This window comes from Hoplias malabaricus, chromosome Y, assembly GCF_029633855.1.
Source record: "Hoplias malabaricus isolate fHopMal1 chromosome Y, fHopMal1.hap1, whole genome shotgun sequence".
NCBI lineage: Eukaryota > Metazoa > Chordata > Actinopteri > Characiformes > Erythrinidae > Hoplias > Hoplias malabaricus.
Window position 1 is genome coordinate 51,014,230 of NC_089820.1, and position 19,513 is coordinate 51,033,742.

Genomic DNA, 19,513 nt, shown 5'->3' on the forward strand with positions numbered 1-19,513 from the left:
TGCTGTTGACCTCAGTAGAATGCCTTTGTAGATGAAAGATTAGACCTTACATCACGTTTTGGGGAATTTCCAGAATGTTATGTAAATGAGAGTGGGGGAGTTTTCTCATTTTGGTTTAACCAGAGTTATGGTACTATGATCTAACGTGAAACAGAAAAACTGAATAAAGTAACAATTTTTGTAGTGAATAATTTGTTATAGGGCAGCACGGTGGTGCAGCAGGTAGTGTCGCAGTCACACAGCTCCAGGGGCCTGGAGGTTGTGGGTTCGATTCCCGCTCCGGGTGACTGTCTGTGAGGAGTGTGGTGTGTTCTCCCCGTGTCTGCGTGGGTTTCCTGCAGGTGCTCTGGTTTCCTCCCACAGTCCAAAAACACACGTTGGTAGGTGGATTGGCGACTTAAAAGTGTCCGTAGGTGTGAATGTGTGTGTGTTGCCCTGTGAAGGACTGGCGCCCCCTCCAGGGTGTATTCCTGCCTTGCGCCCAATGATTCCAGATAGGCTCTGGACCCACTGCGACCCTGAACTGGATAAGCGCTTACAGATAATGAATGAAAAAATTTATAATTTGTTATGTTGGCAAAGGCAAGCTAGAATATATCCTAGAATATTTCCTTTTTTTTGGTGTGGGAGTAAAATTTCGCCTGCACATACTATTCTGCCATCTCACAAAACATATCCGAGACATTTTAACATAATTCTTGATTAAAAAATGATTATGATTTGCTTATACACATTCAACTCTTCAGATGTCTGGTTCTCTCTCTGTGAACACACTGTCTCAATAAGTCTGTAATTATGCAGAATTCTACTTTAGGGAAACAGGTAAAAAATACATACATACATCTTCTTATCCACTTGTCCATTTCAGTCAAAAAAGACTGAAGAGCAGAGATTCATTCAGGATTTGATGTTATTTTAAATCATCAGTACAGACCACATATGCTCAGGGAAGAAAACAGTTCAATCAACTCAGTTGCTGTGGGTTAAGTTGTGAATGACTGACAGTTGAATGTACGCTCAAAGGCTCAGCTGTACATGAGCAGCCACATTTGATTAGACTCTGCAGCCTACACTCTGCTCAATGACCAACTGCCTGCTACTCTCTGTGCAGGTCAATGATGAGCACCTGATTTCTGGAGGGTTGTCAAACCTAATTGGAGGATTAACAAAAAACGTTGTTCAAACCATTAAGCTCTCTAAAAACCTGAAAGTGCTTCCATTTTAAAAACAACGTGAATTTTAATACTACTTTCTTTGACCAGCTGCACTACTGATCTAACTAAAGCTACAGCACTTGAGTTCTTAGTTTTCTATTCACTGATGGAAAAATAGATTTTGAAGTTGACTGATTTCAAAGTATTGAAGATTTTATTAATGTTTTTCTCCATATAATTGTGCATAAAAATTCACATTGTATTTGCTACATCAGACATGTACTGCTCAATAACAGGAACTATAACTGGAGGGTCATGTAATTTGCATCTGCATGATCCAAGTACTATGTTTCAATGTTTTTTTTAGTCATCTAGAAAATAGAGCTAATTTTTAATTAATATATCTCTAAAAGATTTTGAAAAAACAGTAAAACAGCTGTGAATCCTTCCTTGTTTCATTAGATGCAAAGAACTAGCAAGATATCAAGTAAACTTTACTGAGAATGCCTGCCATTTAGGGGGAACGGTTCATCTTCTCCCCAGCCCTCTTCAGAGAATATATCAGCCTGGCGTTTCTTGAAATTGCTTTTAAAATCTTCATCAAAGTGCTCCAAGTCATCCTCCCTGAAAATACCCTGGTGAAAATAAATAAAACAATTATAATGATTTAGTGCTTACTGGTAACTCAGATCAGACATGAAAATAGCCTATTTCTGCTGAACACACACGCGGGCGCACACACACTCACACACACACAATGTATTTTTAAGTCTCTACCTTTGGTAGGTACCCCAGGAGTTTTGTAGCATGTAGTTTGAGGAGCTTCTGTCTCTCTTCCTCAATAATCTGTCGCCGTAGGGCTTCTCTTTCCTTCTCCATTGCTCTCTCTTCGGCCTCATGCTCCTACACACAATTTTATGGCATTTATTTAACATATAAATATTATTTTAAACAAAACAGGACTAGGGAAAAAGACAATACAATTTTTTAAATAGATATGAAAAGAAAATACAATTCTCTGAGCGATGAAAATGATGGATCCTTAAACTTGTCTTATTTGAGCCTCACCTTGTCAGCCAGGTACTGCTGCCTCCTTTCTTCAATCAGCTTCTCCACAGCACGTTTGTGCTCCTGCTGTTTCATGCGCCGCTTCTGGGCGTTCATCTGCTCGATGCGGTCATCTTCAGCAAACTTGGCAAGCATCATCTGCTTGAACGCATCTTCTTCCTCTTTCTCGGCCTGCTGGCGCAGCTGCTTAAAGGCCAGCTGCTCTCGACACGTCTGCTGCATCTCCAGCCTCTGCTGAATCCTCTGCTTCATTTCCTCCTAGGAAAGTGAAATAAAAAAAATTACTGCATGTTTATTTACTTTGGAGACAGACACAGAAAACTAACTGTTGAATTTTAATGGAAATAAACCAGAAATTGTGAATACTCACAATCTCTTTCTGTCTGGCAGCCTCTGCCTGCTCCTCCAGGTAGAGCTCCTCCCGAACACGTTCCATCTCCTCACGCTGCTGACGATCCATTTCAATCTTGTCACTAAGCTATTCCAAGAAAGAGAAAGCAAACAAGTCTTTCATAACTCTGCCATGAGATTATTTGACTTGTTAATAATCATTCAAATTCAGCCTGTAACAGTTCTGCAAGGTTAACTTTTTATATGGAGACCCAGGCTTGAGGATATTGTACTAATACTTACCATCTTGTGGAGGCTCTCTTTAGCCTTCTCCCTCTTTCGAGCACTGGCCAATCTGTCCTCCTCCTTCCTCTGCTGGTACTTGGCGAACTCCAAAATTCTCCTGTTCTCCTCTTCCATTTTCTCCCGCTCCATGAGTCTCCATTTAGCTTGCTCTCTTTTGAACTCCTCGATGTATCTCTGTGTGGCCGTGATTTTCTCCAAGCGGAGATGACGTTCCCTGAAACCACGATTCACTTCAAATATTAATGATAATGAACCTGATTCTACATCAAATAACCATCCACGGGTTACTGCAGAGATTTTAAAGTCAGTTCTCTATCAATGTACAATGATTACACACATTTAAGTAAAGACAGAGCAAGGACAGCAATGGTGTCCTTGCACTATGCAGTCTCAGTAAATACAACCTATAAAGTTAAAACAAGTATTTTAAACTTCATCTCACTTCTGATCCTCTTCGTAGATCTTCCGTACAATTTCATCCACCATGAGTTTTTCCTTGAGGAATTCCTCGTAGGCCTCCTGCCTCTTCCTTTCCTTCTCCTCCAGCTGATGTTCAAGCTCCTGCTGATAGCGTACCAGCTCCTCATAGCGCCTCTGTTCCTGCTTCTCCTTCTCCACTTCAGCATACTCCGCCTCCATCTTCAGTTTTTGAGCAACATCAGCTTCCTCCCTCTGAAAATCCAACAAAACAAGAATGTTAGCTGCTAATACAAACCCGTCCCATCTTTTAACAGATACAGCTCCAAACTGACACTCACCATGGCCTCATACCTCATGGCCTCCTTCTCAGCTATCTGTGCCGCCCGTTCTCTGTTTAAGTAAGCCGACTTCAGCTTTGCCTCCAGCTCACGAAGTTCCAAACTGAAAATCAAACATTTTTAAAAATCAGGGAACTAACAGATATCACAATTTAGTGTAGTTTTGATGCAAAAGTCCAGACACCTGTTTTCTTTGATGTATTGCCTCAATTTTTCATCTCGCATTTTTTCATAATTGATGCGTGCTAGCTCTTTAGCCATCCTCTCCTCCTGCTCCAGCTGCTTCTCCTTGAATATTCGGTCTTCCTCTGCCTGCAGAAATAAGAGAGACTAAAGCTTCCACTGGACAAAAAACAAAGCAACGTGGTGAAATCATGGGCAATCACGCTGGTAAAATATAATCATCAACAGCTCCAAGAATTATTTCAGAATACTAAAAGAGATTCTGTTTCCGGTGATTGCAGTAAGCTGGGCTAAACGTACTGGTTACATTTACATAGAACCGGACTGAAATCATTCTGAAACAATTACAGGGTTTTAAAAGGTTGGTATGACTCAAGGTTATCCAGAATGTCTGTCTACATTTGCAGTGGTAAAAAAATGACCTTCATGTAAGCTTCCTCTATTTGTCTCTCGTATTCTTCATCCTGCAGCTTGCGCAGATATATTTTCCTCTCAAGATTCTCTTCACTCTTCAGGTTGGCTTGCAGATGTCTGTCTCTGTTGATCTGTCTGACTTGATCCTCTCGCCGTTCCTCAAGACGCCGGTTTTCCATCACCGTCCTCTGGTGGTGGCTGTGAGACATGAAGTGCTTTGTGGAAGCCTGAGTATTACAATCAGTGTCAACAAGGTTTAAGTGTCAACACTGTTGATTATACCTCCTGAAACACCTCAAACTCACAATGGAAAAAAACATTCAAATTGGTGTGCTCTGGACTAGACTAGTACCTATGCATAACTACTATGTATTATTATTATTATTATTATTCAACAGACAGGCATACAAATCAAATTGCCTAGTTTACATTTAGCTAATAAAAAACAAACAAATAAATAAATAACTGATTATTTTTCTCTGGATCCTTAAGACCTGACAATCTGATTGATCAAAATACTCGCGCTTTTTGGGCTTAATTTCCTTAATTGTTTCCAAAAACATTGTTTTTAAGCATTGTTCACGGAACCGTCTTTAGGTGAAACAAGCTTCCATACGAAACCAATCTAAAGTAACAGGTGTCTCCTGAACGTTGTAGCCGCTAGAATAGTTTATCATAGAAACGGCTGTGGTTGTTTTAGAGTTTATACCAGTAAAGTAAAGTCGCATAGATGAGACCCTTGGGGGACCTGTGATATAAGAGATTACCCGAAGAAAATGAAAACATGGTAGATAGCATAGCTAGGAATCTGGCGCTACTCGGACAGTGAGTGAACGCCTGCCCGACTTTATAGAATAACATTACAGTAGTTCAGAGTATAAAACAATGAAACAAATCATATTAACTCCAAAAATATTAATTACCATTTTCGTTGAACTGTGGTTAACCCGCCAGTCGCACGTTGAGCAACAAAACACAAACTCACTCCACACTCACCCTCAACTGTGTGTAACCCGTCACCGTGGAAACGGTTCTTCTCACACCTTGCAACAAAATCGACTGTGATTGGTTCAGACCCGTACCGACACTGTTGATTGGCTTTTGGCTTAATCCCAAATGTCAGCCGACTGCACCCAAACAGTGAAAACGAAGCCGAATCTCAAATGACCCTTTGTTCGACAGATTTCTGCAGGGGGCATTATATTATTTCCTAAAAAGTGCACTCCGTACGATGTAGGGATAATTTTAGATGAAGCCTCCGTTTGCTGTCAGCTTTGCCTGTGTAAATGTTCTTCGCACATTTGCAAGCAAATTAAATTTGGTGTATCTTATTTTATTCTATTTTTGTAATTTAAACCATGTGGTCAATCAAGAATCCATTTTTCCAAGAGGCAGCCGGTTATACCTCGCCTCGCCACTAGAGGGCACAGCCTGACAGACATGACACAATTTTTAACACCTGGCTGAGCTTTTAACATCTATTTCAGCTGCTCCTTGGAATTCTGTTTATCCGTGTTGGAGGGGTGTTCTAAATTGGTGAATTGGTAAAAAAAAAAAGTCAGTTTGGGAGCCATTTTCCAGCACTTTAAAAACCACGTTATTAGTTATCAGAAATTTCTCAAAATAAGTAAACCACCTTTAGTACTGACGTTTTAAGCCTTGTTTGAGCTTGAATCAGTGTCTTGGTTCATGTTGAAACTTGATTTTACAATTCACATTCTGGATTATATAAATAAATACTTGAAGAGTGCTTCACCAAAAAAGACAATGAAACAATGAAAGATTTTAACTGGCTGATAAATCAGCTTTTTATTTGATTCAGTTTTTTTTTTTTACAAATATTTATTGCTGTCCTAAATTGACATACACCTTAATAGATAAGAAAAAGCATAATACACTTCCTATTTTACAGTTTTCCATTCTGGGAATATAAACAATGACCATCTTAATATTTGGCACCTAGCCGGACATTTTTAATTAGATGTGCCATCAGCGTAGAAGGAGGAATTGTGTGGATGACTTGGTATTGTACAATAAGCATACCCTTTCTCAAAGGCTATTTGTTGATGTGCTGAAGGTAAGTGGTGTTTCTATGAAGGTGAAGGTTGATGTCACTAAAGCTGCAAGATTATGCCATAGACCTTGTGGAAGCAATGTTGCACCATTTGGGTTATAAAAAAAGATAATTGTATATTTACAACATTTCAAGTTTGTATTTCTACATTATCAAAAAGTGCATCAAAATAAGACAAGACAAACAAAGCCAAGGAAATTAGACATTCTCTTGAAAAGATGGGAATTCATATAATTGGCCAAAATACCCTGCTAAGGCATTGTGGATGTATTATAGTTTGCGAATACAACAGGAGTAATTCAACTGAAACATTGTGGAAAAACATAAAAAAAACCTATTTGTTAATATCAATAAATTATAAACATTGCAAGAACAAAGAGCTAGTTACACCAGTGCCTAATGTGACATCTTCAAGTACTGTGCAAAAACGGAAGACGCATCCTTTTATTTATGATTATTAAATAAATGGTGGTCTCTGACTTTAGCACAGTACTGTGTGTCTGTCAATGTCATTACAAAAAGCAAGCCAGCTCTTGTACAAACTTTCGCTTTCCTATTCCTCACCGTCGTTTTCAAAGATGTCCTACTTTCTGAGAAAAAGCACCAGGATACATGGCTGTTGTGGACAGTCAGAGCTCTCTGAGGTTTCTCTTGTATATTTGTAGAATGCAACATATAATTTGGCAGAAGATAATGATTCCGAGTCAGAGATACCATGTATAAACTCATGTTCCCAGAAATCTTTTCCAAATCGATTTTTCCCAAATGTCATAGTTTTGAAGGGTGTCCCATGTGTGTTTTTCTCTCTCTCGTTTTTTCTTAGTGTGAAGCACAAGGGCCACTGCAGGGCATGCTAGAGGATGAGAACATGATCTGTCTGTGATCCATGGGTTTGGCTCAGTAAGCAGTGCAGGCCAGGTGAAAGGTGATGCAGTGTTTTTTTTTTTCATGAATGAGCAACAGATCATTCAGTGCAGAGCAGATCTTTTGTTTTCTGTCTCACTACGTCTCATGTTTTTCTGTCTGTCTTATCCATTAATCACTGACTTCTCTTTTTCCTTTTATTCTAATTTTAGTCACCAACCTCCTTTCACTCATTTTTACTCTCTCTCTCTCTCTCTCTCTCTCTCTCTCTCTCTCTCGCGCTCTGTCTGTGTGTGTGTGTTTTGAGACGTGTAGTGTTATTGTTGGACATTCCCTGAGAGTTGGTTGAAGGTTGATCCCCATGGACAGCCTGCGTTATCGTTCCTCTGCCACCTTCCCATTGGCCTCATTTTCTGACTCTTCCCTGGGCTTCTGTCTTTGGAAAAAACCCAGCTAGAAGAAAATTCAGAAATAGCCAGTAATCAATACATGAAATATATTATATATTTCATAGCAATAACATATGGATGTTTTTCTGTAAGAAGAACAGTGTCAGTGAACCTCCAAAAGCTTTTTGAATGCTAAGAACTGAATGCTGGCACATGGCTAGCAGTAGTAGTATTACATCTTTCAGCCTAATAAGCTGTGTCTCAAAGGGTTAAATACACCATTAAACATGACAGCCATAAGGACAATTATGTGGTAAGTGCTACTGTGAAGCACAGGAGTCAAGTGCAGATTATTACCTTCCACAGAGCTAAAATAAGTAGAGAGAGTAGCAACAGCCCCCCAAGTGTACTTCCAATAATAATCCAGATAGAAATACGGTAATCTTCCTCCTTCCTTATCTCCAGAATTATCTGAGAGGAAACACAAAAATGGTGTGGACAATAAATTAAGATGTACCCTCCTTTAGAAACTTTAGAAAACTGTATTAATATATATATATATATATATATATATATATATATATATATATATATATATATATATATTAACCACATAAAGCTATATATTTTCTGAAATAAAGTGATTTATAAATTTAATAAGAATAAGATTTATTCTGTGTGAATTTTGCAGACGTCACTAAATGTGGTTTTCTGCAGGCATGCCCATAGATGGCAGCAGAGATCATTGTTAGAGTGAAGGGCAGCATGGTGGTCTGCTGGTCCTTTCGGTCCTTTGGTTCCAGAGTGCTGAAGGTGGACTGCAAACCCTCCACCGTGTTGGCTGTGAAGATGCCTTCTGTTCCCCAGAGCTCCCACATATTTAAACTCAACAAACAGAATGTTCACCGCCTGCATTGCATTACTATGTGGGTTTCAGTTTGGCCCAGGTTTACTGCATCCATGTGCATGATATTATTAATAGTTCTGAGCTGTATACAAGGCAGAAATCACACAGATGTTTGCTAGTTCTACCCTAGACTGTATTTTGTTTTGACAGTTTATGTGTGGGACAAATATATACTTTTTAAAATGTTAGTTAAAAAGACCTATATGTGGTCCTAACTTCTGCACAGACTACATTATGTGTTGTTTATTCCACAATTATCTCCTGAGTCAGTAAGCAGTCATTGTGCATTAAAATGTGCTGTAGTCTCTGTGCTGTATGTGTTGAGCACGTAAACAAATGAAATCATTATTATTAAATGTTTATCAGCACATTTTTAATATGTTTACATTACTCTTAAAGTGGATCAACTGAAAAAAGTGTAGTCGCTAAACTAGCCTTATATTTCTAGACTTATAAAAGGAATGACTCTCAAGCTGTATATTCCCCTGTTCTAGTGACATCTTAACACACTGATTTCTTCAGATCGGTCCTGCAGTAGCCTGTTTACGCAGTGTCATGGCTCAAGCTTGTGTGAGGTAATGTGTGGCTTCCTGTCCACGTGGACATGTCAGAGATAGACTCACGTGTCTGACGGGCCTCTCTTCATGAAGGAACATAGGGCTCTCTGGCCTCAGTTCCATTGAAGCTGTCGTCACCAGCTCCAGAGTTTTAAACTTCAGCTGAGCATGACAGAAAAAAACACAGAATCAGTTTTCTGCCACACTTTCACCAGTTCCCAGATGGATAGAGTGAGAGAGAGATGGAAATTACTGAAAGGGGGGCAAAGGGAAGAAAGTAAACACCAGATGAGTATCAAATAATGTATGTATGTATTCCACTATTTATTTAAATAGTCAAAATGGCTATGGCGGACGTCAAAGGAAAATCAGCGAAATAATGAAAATTTCCAAAGCTAGAATATTACAAATTAATCCTTTAACTGTGAGGGTGAAGCGTGGTTTCTGACTTTTTCCCAGAGAACTAAGAAGTGAGAGAGTGCAGATGCACACCACAGAGACATGTATACTAGATGTAAACTCTACTTTGCTGTGTTGCCAATACAGTCTTGTTCCAGTTGTGTGGTGTTCGCTCTGTATGTGCTGTCTGTTTTGACAGATCCTAATAGCTTCTGGAAAGTCTGACCTTAAAATAACCCCTATCATCTTGTCATACAGAACAGCAGATGCTAGCACACAGTGGAGGACAAAACAAGTTATCATAGATAAGTGCTAATATTGGGTTAAGAGTATGAAGTAAGATCTACAAAAAGTCTCTTAAACCAGATTATCACTGCTGTGAGGATAAATCCTTGTATCTGTGTGTGTGAGATATTATTTAGTTGACTGATACATTCATTCATTTGATGTTACCATTTCAAACTGTAGGGTTACAGTGGCTGTGGAACGTGTGAGTGTGTGTTGCCCTGCAACGGACTGGTGGCCCCATAAGAGTGTGTTCCTGCCTTGCACCCAGTTATTACGGGTAGGCTCCGGACTCACCATGACCCTGAACTGGATAAGTGATTACAGACAATGAATGAATGAATGTTACTCACCGCATGTAGAGAGTCAACACGCAGTGACCCGCTGATCCTTGCACTGACACCTTTTAAAGAGGTCAGATTCACACTGCACTGCACTGGCACAGTCAGGGTGTTGGTGTAGTTCTGTGCACACAAACATACAAAAACAAGTTGCTATGTTTTTCAGTTCACAGACACTCTCACTGGCAGATCAGATACAGCTGTTTGTGGAGATAGTCTGGAACACAGAAACCTGGTTCTGACTTTGAGCGTTTCATTGCGAAAGCCTCTTTCAGCGATATGAAGGGATTGCACAACTTAATGACTTTGTTTAATAAAGCTGGTTAAAGATAAGAACAAGAGCTGCTAAGAATAAATCTTATTTACAGTTTCATTCACATAAAAAAGCAGTCACCGCATTTTACAGGATAAACCACTTCTGTGGAGTTTCTGCTTTGCATTATATAAAGCCAGGCATTTTGCATGATAGATGACTGTAGTTTGGTTAAAGTACGAACTCTTTGCCACATGTGTGGAGAAAATGATTTTCACAAGCAGTGACATCACAGGACAAGACTTTAAAATTATAGAAGCTTTAAAAACATCAGCTTAAAAGGAGACTAGTGTGGGACAATGTCTGTGTAAAGATAAAGAAAAGCAGCCAAATGTGAGTCTTACCAGACGTGAGACACGGGTCAGATCCTCAGGTGATGCACGACTGTGGGCTACGTGTTGAGGCGGAATGCACTGAATCCCATTTTCCTGATGGAAGAGCAGAGTTTAGTGTCACTCTAGGACAGCAATATATCTCAAAGTTACAGTCAGACAGAGAGAACACGTGAACGGCATGGAGACATTATGTAAACTTATTTGCCTGGTGTTTTCTCTCTGTGTGCTGCATGTTATGACAGCTTACAGCTTTAAGACCTGAAACATAGTGCATGGTGTTTATTATTCCATTAACTTGACTCACACTTAGAATTCCTGCAAAGAATCTGGTGAAAAGGAAGAAGAGAAACATAACCGATTTTTATGGATGCCAATTCCAGTGAGGTGGAATGGAATGTGTTCCCAATATGTTTGGGCTTCTTTTCGGTTTGCAGCTGAGGTAGGCCCCAATTTTGGCATGTTTTCTGAAAATAACGACTTTCAGAAATTTAAATAAAAAAAATAACTACCAAATAATCTAATTATTTGGTAGTTTATTATAATCTAATAACCTTTCTGTCAGAATCACAACTTACTATATGAATAAAAAAATTTGTAAACCCAACTAAGTTCCTAAAATTTTGTAGGAATTTGGAATAATAACAAATAGATGAATAGATATTCATTCATTCATTGTCCAGTGGGTCCAGAGCCTATATATATATTGTATGTATACATATGTATATGTATATAGCTTCAGGGACCTGGAGGTTGTGGCTTTGATTCCCACTCCAGGTGACTCTCTGTGATGAGTTGGTGTGTTCTCCCTGTGTCTGCATGGGTTTCCTCTGGGTGCCTCCCACAGTCCAAAAACATACGTTGGTAGGTGGATTGGTGACTCAAAAGTGTCCATAGGTGTGAGAGTGTGAGTGAATGTGAGTGTGTGTGTTGCCCTGTGAAGGACTGGCGCCCCCTCCAGGGTGTATACCCGCCTTGCACCCAATAATTCCAGGTAGGTTCTGGACGCACCGTGACCCTGAACTGGATAAGCGCTTACAGATAATGAATTAATGAATGAATGAATATATATTATTAAATAATGCCCTCTCTTCTTACTGGATCTGCATCGAAGTCTTGGATCTGGAGCAGCTGGTTGCCATTTTTGGTCACTTCAGGGATCACGATGTTTAGCTGCAGGTTTCTCACAGGAAAGTAGCCCAGGTTTTGAATCTACAACACAGGACAATAACGTGCTTTTCAGTGGTGGTCAACATTCATTTACCCGCATTTCACTCTGAAATGGCAGAGTTTACAGAAAAGCAGAGAAACACAGGCTGAGCTCACTTGGAAGGTGAAGTTAAAAGGTGGATGTATGTTCCCAGGTTTCTCCAGGGAGAGGTCAGCCTTGAGCTCAAAGCGCGACGGACTGGAGTCTCTGAGTCATAAAGAGACAAGGAAAAGCAGGCTTCTGATTACTTGTAGTAATTGTTTGTTACTGAAGTATAATTCCCACACATACTTCCCTAACCACAGACACACATACACCCTCAGTGACTGACCTTGTGAACAGCAGGTCAGCCTCGTATCTCAGAGTGTAGAAAATGTCATCATTGTTGTCATGTAACGCTACCTCCTCTCCATCACTACAAAGACAAACATACATAAAGACACATTCCAGGTATTTTAACACTTTAACACTGCAGAAATATGAGTTTATTTACAAAAACATCATCATCTGGAGCGGGAATGTTGTTCTGGGATCAGTTTGGATTTTTTTGTGGACTGTTATGGCCATTAACATAGAATTAATGGGAGACAGTGCCCAGACTGAAATACTTTAGGAATGCCAAATGCCAGCTCTGGGAATGGTCAAGTGACACTTGGTCACATATGTAAATACTTTGGGTTTTCATTCCAGCTCTGTCATAATGATATGAAAGAAGTGTCTTTCTAAACTCAAAGAACCCCTGTCTCTCCCTCTCTCTCTTTCTCACACACACACACACACACACAAACACATACTGTCAAACTTCAGATGTCAAATTGGATTTTATTAGTGATGATAAGAACCTGGGCTCACAATGTCCACAGATCAAATGCAGCCTTTGTATGGCTTTACAAAAGAGCATTAGATGTATTGTTGATAATGACAGTAATTCCACACTGAAACTAATGTATAAAACACTACATTTCCGGCCAAAAATCTATCTCAAAACTGTTTCAGATATCAGGCAGCATATCTGGAATGTTATAACTCTGTGTGATGTAGGTTGTAGAGGCCTTAAATTCTTGTCCCTCTGACCAGCACCGTCACCAGCTTTTAATATAAGCCAGAATTTTCCTATGTGCTTCTTGCTATTAACTGACTGTACACTTATTAACCCACATGTCTTGGCCAAGACGATGTGCAATGAAGTCAAACTTAATAAAATTGGAAATGAGCTGTAATGCAGTGGTAAGTAAGAGGACATCCTGAACTGTAGTGGTTTGGCTAATGATATTTCCTAAAGCCCTATACAAGAGCCAGTGACACAGTTTGTCTGTTAAATCCCTGTTAAACCACCTATATCCTCAAGTCTGTGTAATTTGTTGAAATGGTTAAGAGGATCTTGACAGTAAGGGCTGAAGGATTTTAAAATAATCTTTTGGAGGCGTGGAATTAGGGGATAACATATGAAAATAAGCTTTTTATAACTTATCATCAGTGTGCTGTTGATATCATGAAGATCGCCTGGTATAAAATGTGTTAGTGAGATATATTTCCAAAGCCATCACCTCATACTTTGCTATATTTTGAAAACAATCTTGCATGAGAGAATTGGAGGAGGACTGGTTCTCTATCCCTATAAGGAAGCAATAACTATTACTCTGCATTCACACCAGAGGCGATTGCTCTAAGACTGCAAGGGAAGCTCAGCTTCCCCTAAAATGTCAAAAAAATAAGTGATCAAATATTTACTGTTGTGTGTACATGTCAGTGAATAAATGTGATCAAACGTTTGTTCAGAATCAGCTTCTTATCACTGGTAAAGACGCGGCTTTTCTCTCAATCATTCCAGCAGCTTCACAGTGCTTTAAACACTAACAGAGTTCAATAGCGTAGCAGCGAAGTGCAGCGAAACGCGACGAGTCATTGGATAAATGCTGGGCTTTGTCCCACCCATCAGACGCTCAGCGTCTCTGGGGGTCTATGGGGCAGTGGGCTGGCCTCGGCTGGCCCGGACGCTCAGCTTCTGCATGATGATTGGATGATCTCTCTGAGGCTGAATCCCTTTTTGATTGACAGCGAATTGAGCGAATCAGCGATCCTTTGGTGTAAAGATCCGTGGGAGCACAGGCGGACACACTTCACATGGGCCAAGGCCGTGTAAGCAGCCTAGCTCTGCTGGCCATTGAGAGGACACTAGTCAAGTCCCTGGAAAAGACGCCTTGTTGGTACGACAGGGTCACAGATCATTTTCTTAAAAAGGAACAGAAGGTAGAATTTACATATAAATAAACTGACACATTTTATGACGTAGGCCGAAATTGAGCATCCCCTCCTTGAAAGACCAGCATCCGCCACTGATTCATACCCTGGCAGTGACACGATGTGACAAAGCGGCCAGAATTCATTCATTTTCAATGAGAGCTGGCGATTTCTAGCGAAACACATTGTTTGTGTCTGTGTGTGTGTGTTGTTGCCTCTGACACAAAACAGATCAAGAAACAGAACATATATCTGCAAAATACTTGTAGTTTGAAATAGCTATAGAGTATTTATTTATACCTTTGTACAGACTTTATTCGCCTACAAAATCTCTCAATACACAAACAGAGGTTTCATATAGCAATACAGAATCACATTTTTGTAAAGGCATTGATACATTTTAAATTACTCTGATATTGTGGTATTACCTGTTGGTATTCAGAATCACGTGAACATGGTCCAGCAACATGGAATAGATGAATTCAAATTCCAAACGGAAGGTGACCTGTTGCAGAAGAGAGAAGGACAGGGTTGGAGTGGTTGGCTGGTGTGTAAAAATGGTACACGTTGTAGCCTAGATTTGATGATGACTACAGTATTCCTTTTGCAGGAAAATAAGCAGGAGCACTGAATTGTAGTGTGCCGGTAGCATTTACATGTTGTGTGAAACTCTCCAGAAGGGCAGTACTTTCCCCTCTGTGTATGAATGCTGCCAACAACAACAGTGTGAGCGTTAGTAGAGAGCTTTGCAGTAAGCCTGCAATAACCTGCTGTAAGCTTATGGCCTCAGAGCAAACAGCCACAGGCACCGACATTACAGACTCAGCTGTCTTACTGACACACAACACACTTGCACCCATGCATAACAAACTACTGATATTCACCAATATCCACACAACTTCATGGGCAAAGTTTTTTTTCTCACCCAAGCTTGCTAAAAACAAATATAGAATTCCATATCAAAGTAAATGGAGCTAAATTCCAGCTGTATCTTGGCTTTGAATACCAAAGCTATCATAGTGCCATGCTGTCTCTAACCCCGTCCTGAAGGAGAACCCCTCCCAGTGTGGGGAGAAGCCTGCAGTCCAACAGGCCACAGTATACTGCTTTCTGTCCCAACCTGAAGGCCAGCTTACAGGCATTAAAAACCACCTTAATGAGGTCTTAATGTCCATATCCTGTATATACCTCATTCAGCACAGACAAGGCACAGACCTAGCTGATAATGGCAGTCGGTATCAGTCTGGAATGCAGGGGTTCTTTTACTTTTTGACACTGAATTTGTTTAAATGTGGGCTGACCTAAACTTCATTATCACTTTGGCATGGGTCTGTGAAGGCTCGGTGCCATGAGGGGAGATTTTTATGTTTATACTTGTTGGTTAATTACAGGAGTTATAAAATGGTATGGATCACATCAAGTTGTCTCTTGTTTTCTTAGCTTGAAATACATAGTCACTCCTCCTGTGTGTGTTTATTAATTTTATATGAAACAGACTGGTTACATGTGAATGTGAAACAAGTGGTAATGGGAACATAGGGCTTTTGAATTGTTCCTTTAAAGAAACTGTCATTTGGTCCAACATAAAGTCTGGTCTAGTGCTTGATAGCATTTTGTTTTGTTTGTAGAAGGATTCAGTTGAAAGAGAAAGAGTGAGGGAGATAAAGAAAAGAAAGTGAGTGTGCCTGACAGACCTTCATGATCCTGCAAAAGTGTGATGTGAAGAAGAAAGTGAAGTGTTTGTGCTGGTGTACTTTGATGTAACCATGTAAAAATTGTGCCTTTCTACTGGAGTCATAAGAATCAGATCAGAGCTCATCACTTTCAAACCAAGATGTCTAGCATTAGCACACACTGCAGTATAACATCTCCATTAGTGGTGCCTATTTGTCATATTTACTGCCGGTAGATTTACAGCTAAGCAGTTGCCTGCTGGGCTCAACCCTCCATGGCTTCACCAGGGCTAAGATAAGACAAAAAGATCTGCCAAGTTTCTCACTCAGAAGAGTTTTGATTTTTATTTTAGTGAAAGATTCAGGGCCATCACCTGAAATGTGATATAATATATATTTTTCTTCACATTACAGTTGGATAGAGACTCAGATCAAGAGAGAGTGCTTTACTTAAGAGCAAAAGAAAAAAGCTCATAGGGATGTACACAGGCAATGGGTTTACCATGTGTAGTGAAATTACCCTATTGTTTTTTTGTAATGTATCTGTAATCTGATTTTTTAATCTTTTTTACTGAAACTAAAAAAATACAATTAGTTCGGAAAGTTCTTCCACAGTATTTAAAACTATGTTTTGTTGTTTGTGAATTCACAGTAATGTTGATCTAAGGATCTATGCAACATTAGTGGCCTGCGAAATTAACCACACATGGAGACCAGGTCCTCAGCTGAAACACAGAGTAAAATATTAAAACTCATGCAGTCACAGTGGTATAGAGCTCATAGTGGGCTGCAATTTATAAATCTCATCGGTCAAGCATGAACCACAAACTAATGTATGCCATATATCTTTCTTGATCAAATTGAACAGTGTAACAGCCACAGTGATGCATTAACTCCTACAGAATACCACTGCAGTAAATTACATTCTGCAGGAGCAAACAGGAGTCTGCAGAGGTTTATACAACTGTGGGCAAAATTAAAGACCATCCGGACTAAAGCTACTGAATTCATATAAAGAAAGGAATGAGAAATGTTTTCAGAAACCAAAGTAGGCATTTTTTCTGTCAAACAATACCTCGTTTCTTCAGTAATAATAATAATAGTAAACAGACCAACAGTCCAAAACAAAAAGTCAATTCTAGTCCATAATTTTTACTAGTCCAGTTTTTATAATCTTCACCAAGCTCATCGTTATCTTTTTTTTCTCTGCTTAGTCCATTTGAATTTTTGCAGCATTCCACTGCTTGGTAGAAATGAAGTGTGTAACACTCACCTGAGTCTTAGCTCTCATAAAAGGAGCACTAACGTTGCAGTATTTCTCATTTCTTAACTTGTTTCCACCACGGCAGTCAAGCTCTATGTCTGAATTGTCCTATAGAAAAAAGGAAACCAAAAAGTTGTACTGTGCTGATAATCTCAGGCTTTTCACATTCTAATGCTTATTTAGTATTCGCTAAAAAAATAAAAAATAAAACTGATTCGATGCTCTTATACAGGAATTTAGGACTGAGGAATGGAAGCATGGAAATGCTTGTGTCTTCGTAGGAAATATGGTAACACTTCGGAGATTTTCACATAAAAAATTCTGGATGACTTTACTTACTTCTAAATGACTGAATGACACACACTGTGTACAAACAATGGGTCTTTTAATGGTTGTATTTTATACTGTACCTTTACTACAAGACTGGAGAAGCGTAGGTTTCTCGAGTATGAGATGTTAATACGAGCTCCATAAGCATTTTCCCCTCTGTTCTCCAAACGAACATCTACCAACATCTTCCTCCTGGACGCCTCTATCACCCTCTCACTCTCTTCGGCCGGGGCTGGACTGCGGCACAAAACACTGCCTGCACGGAAGGCCTGTCCGCAGAATTGCCTAACACACAATAGGGAATCAGTACGAGGAATGTGTTTTCTTGTTAGTTCCTGTGTGTGTGTGTTTGTGTGTGTGGTCATACTTGCGACTGATGAGGTCAGTCTGTGCTTGTATCACAAGGTCTGGAACACAGTGGTCATCTTCATCACAGCCATTCCAGAAAGGAAGCTGCAGAAGGGCATTAAAGTGCATTAAACGCATATCTTTACTTTTGAAACCAAACTTATTTCTATTTTTTTTAATGTTTAACTTTTTAGAATTTGATAGACAGACCTGGGTTTTGACTGTGGTTGGCCAGCTGTCGTCTAGCGTAGGACCGTGCTCTGGGTCCTGAAGGCCTGTTTCTACAGTGAAGATGATGGGCCTGGCATAGTCTGTGGTGTCCTTTGTAAAAAGGATAAATGAATAAGTCATTTAAGAAAAGGAGCATTGATAAATACTTCACAGTAAATAACTTTTTGTTTGTTTGTTTGTTTGTTCTCTGGGCGGCACGGTGGTGCAGCAGGTAGTGTCGCAGTTACACTGCTCCAGGGGCCTGGAGGTTGTGGGTTCGATTCCCGCTCCGGGTGACTGTCTGTGAGGAGTTGGTGTGTTCTCCCCGTGTCTGCGTGGGTTTCCTCCGGGTGCTCCGGTTTCCTCCCACAGTCCAAAAACACACGTTGGTAGGTGGATTGGTGACTCAAAAGTGTCCGTGAATGTGTGTGTGTCTGTGAAGGACTGGTGCCCCCTCCAGGGTGTATTCCTGCCTTGCGCCCAATGATTCCAGGTAGGCTCTGGACCCACTGCAACCCTGAATTGGATAAGCGGTTACAGATAATGAATGAATGTTTGTTCTCCATTGTTTTTTGTTGTTATTTCCATGTCTGCCAAAAGGAATATTAAGTGTATTTACATGGGTAAAATAAATCAACTCTTTTCTAAATACATAAAGAATGCACCTTACCAAACCAATTAGAAAAAACAATTAGTGTGTTTTAATATAAAAACAGTAAATACAATGGATATTTTTTTTTCTATTTTGATGTGTAGTAGTGTCTACTATAGTGTTTATTGTTTCTGAATATTCCCTACTCAAATCAGTAATATTTTGTGCAGATGTAGAGAAAAAAATTAATATGTAATAGTGTGCAAAATAACCAAAATAATATAGCAATATGTAATGTGATATAACGGCATGTGCTGCTAATATTACCATCTGTTATTTATCTGGTTATTACCAATGTCTGTTAATGATTACCTTCACTGACACAGTTCTGTGCTATGCAACCAGTATACTGCTTAATACTGAGACGAAGAGGAAATGATGCGAGTTTTAGGAGCCTTGAGATTATAAAATAACTTTCTGTGAAGCAGCTCCTCTTTCCACTGATTTGAACCAGTTGAAGATAATATTTTGAGTAAGTATGAGAGGTGAGCTCACCATAACGTGGAAATAGATGTGTTCGCAGGCTTCCTGCCCAGGAAGAAGAGTGAGGTTCTGTGGCTGCTGCCGATCTGGGTCATCCATTACAGCACGAGGGTTAAAACGCCTCTCCTCAATAAAGGCACTGTACCAAAGATCTACAGATAGGGAAAAAAGAGACAATTCAAGATTCTTACCTCGAAAAATGTATGCAGTCTGGTGTTATATAAACACTTTTTTTTCACAAGACCCCTTTATGATGCACCAAGTGTGGACACAGATGTCCATTTGTTTGTATAATCTCCAAAGACTAGCATAATATGAAAGGGGGATGTTGTGGAGAAACTGAGGTCACCAGGCTCACTGCCAACTGTTGGCTTGTGGGATGTAAATACCCCTAGAATTAGCTGTGGAGCAGTCGAACTGTGTCTCTG

General features: G+C 39.8%; 2 protein-coding genes across 3 annotated transcripts in view; both read right to left on the bottom strand.

The window, feature by feature from the left end:
• Window positions 1-1,381: 1,381 nt before the first annotated feature.
• On the bottom strand, window positions 1,382-5,517 carry LOC136679272 (meiosis-specific nuclear structural protein 1-like). Of its 2 annotated transcripts, none has more exons than XM_066657709.1 (10): window positions 5,210-5,517; window positions 4,222-4,440; window positions 3,801-3,928; window positions 3,617-3,719; window positions 3,301-3,530; window positions 2,856-3,072; window positions 2,593-2,700; window positions 2,223-2,480; window positions 1,932-2,057; window positions 1,382-1,789 (listed from the first exon to the last, which is right to left on the bottom strand). In XM_066657709.1, the coding sequence occupies exons 2-10, from the start codon at window positions 4,420-4,422 to the stop codon at window positions 1,649-1,651; spliced, it is 1,512 nt and encodes a 503-aa protein (XP_066513806.1). In that variant the 5' UTR covers window positions 4,423-4,440; window positions 5,210-5,517; the 3' UTR covers window positions 1,382-1,648. The 2 variants fall into 2 exon arrangements, with proteins under 2 accessions (XP_066513806.1, XP_066513805.1); XM_066657708.1 differs by having other exon boundaries at window positions 5,137-5,517.
• Window positions 5,518-6,071: 554 nt separating this feature from the next.
• Window positions 6,072-19,513, bottom strand: part of LOC136678604 (integrin alpha-11-like) — a 28,985-nt gene continuing 15,543 nt past the window's right edge. The window contains exons 15-28 of the mRNA XM_066656652.1: window positions 19,098-19,237; window positions 17,951-18,061; window positions 17,760-17,845; window positions 17,473-17,677; window positions 17,072-17,170; window positions 14,554-14,630; window positions 12,216-12,299; window positions 12,001-12,091; window positions 11,773-11,886; window positions 10,687-10,770; window positions 10,042-10,152; window positions 9,071-9,166; window positions 7,898-8,011; window positions 6,072-7,604 (exon numbers count right to left, since the gene is read on the bottom strand). Of these exons, the coding sequence (XP_066512749.1) occupies window positions 7,527-7,604; window positions 7,898-8,011; window positions 9,071-9,166; window positions 10,042-10,152; window positions 10,687-10,770; window positions 11,773-11,886; window positions 12,001-12,091; window positions 12,216-12,299; window positions 14,554-14,630; window positions 17,072-17,170; window positions 17,473-17,677; window positions 17,760-17,845; window positions 17,951-18,061; window positions 19,098-19,237 (1,490 nt within the window). The 3' untranslated portion in view covers window positions 6,072-7,526. The remainder of the gene's footprint in view (window positions 7,605-7,897; window positions 8,012-9,070; window positions 9,167-10,041; window positions 10,153-10,686; window positions 10,771-11,772; window positions 11,887-12,000; window positions 12,092-12,215; window positions 12,300-14,553; window positions 14,631-17,071; window positions 17,171-17,472; window positions 17,678-17,759; window positions 17,846-17,950; window positions 18,062-19,097; window positions 19,238-19,513) is intronic.

What these genes read in the sequence shown, in the direction of transcription:
- LOC136679272 (XM_066657708.1), bottom strand. An exon ending in CAATACATCAAAGAAAACAG is followed by an intron (nt 3,720 to 3,800) that starts GTGTCTGGACTT and finishes TTTGATTTTCAG; the next exon opens with TTTGGAACTTCGTGAGCTGG. An exon ending in ATCTACGAAGAGGATCAGAA is followed by an intron (nt 3,073 to 3,300) that starts GTGAGATGAAGT and finishes TCGTGGTTTCAG; the next exon opens with GGAACGTCATCTCCGCTTGG.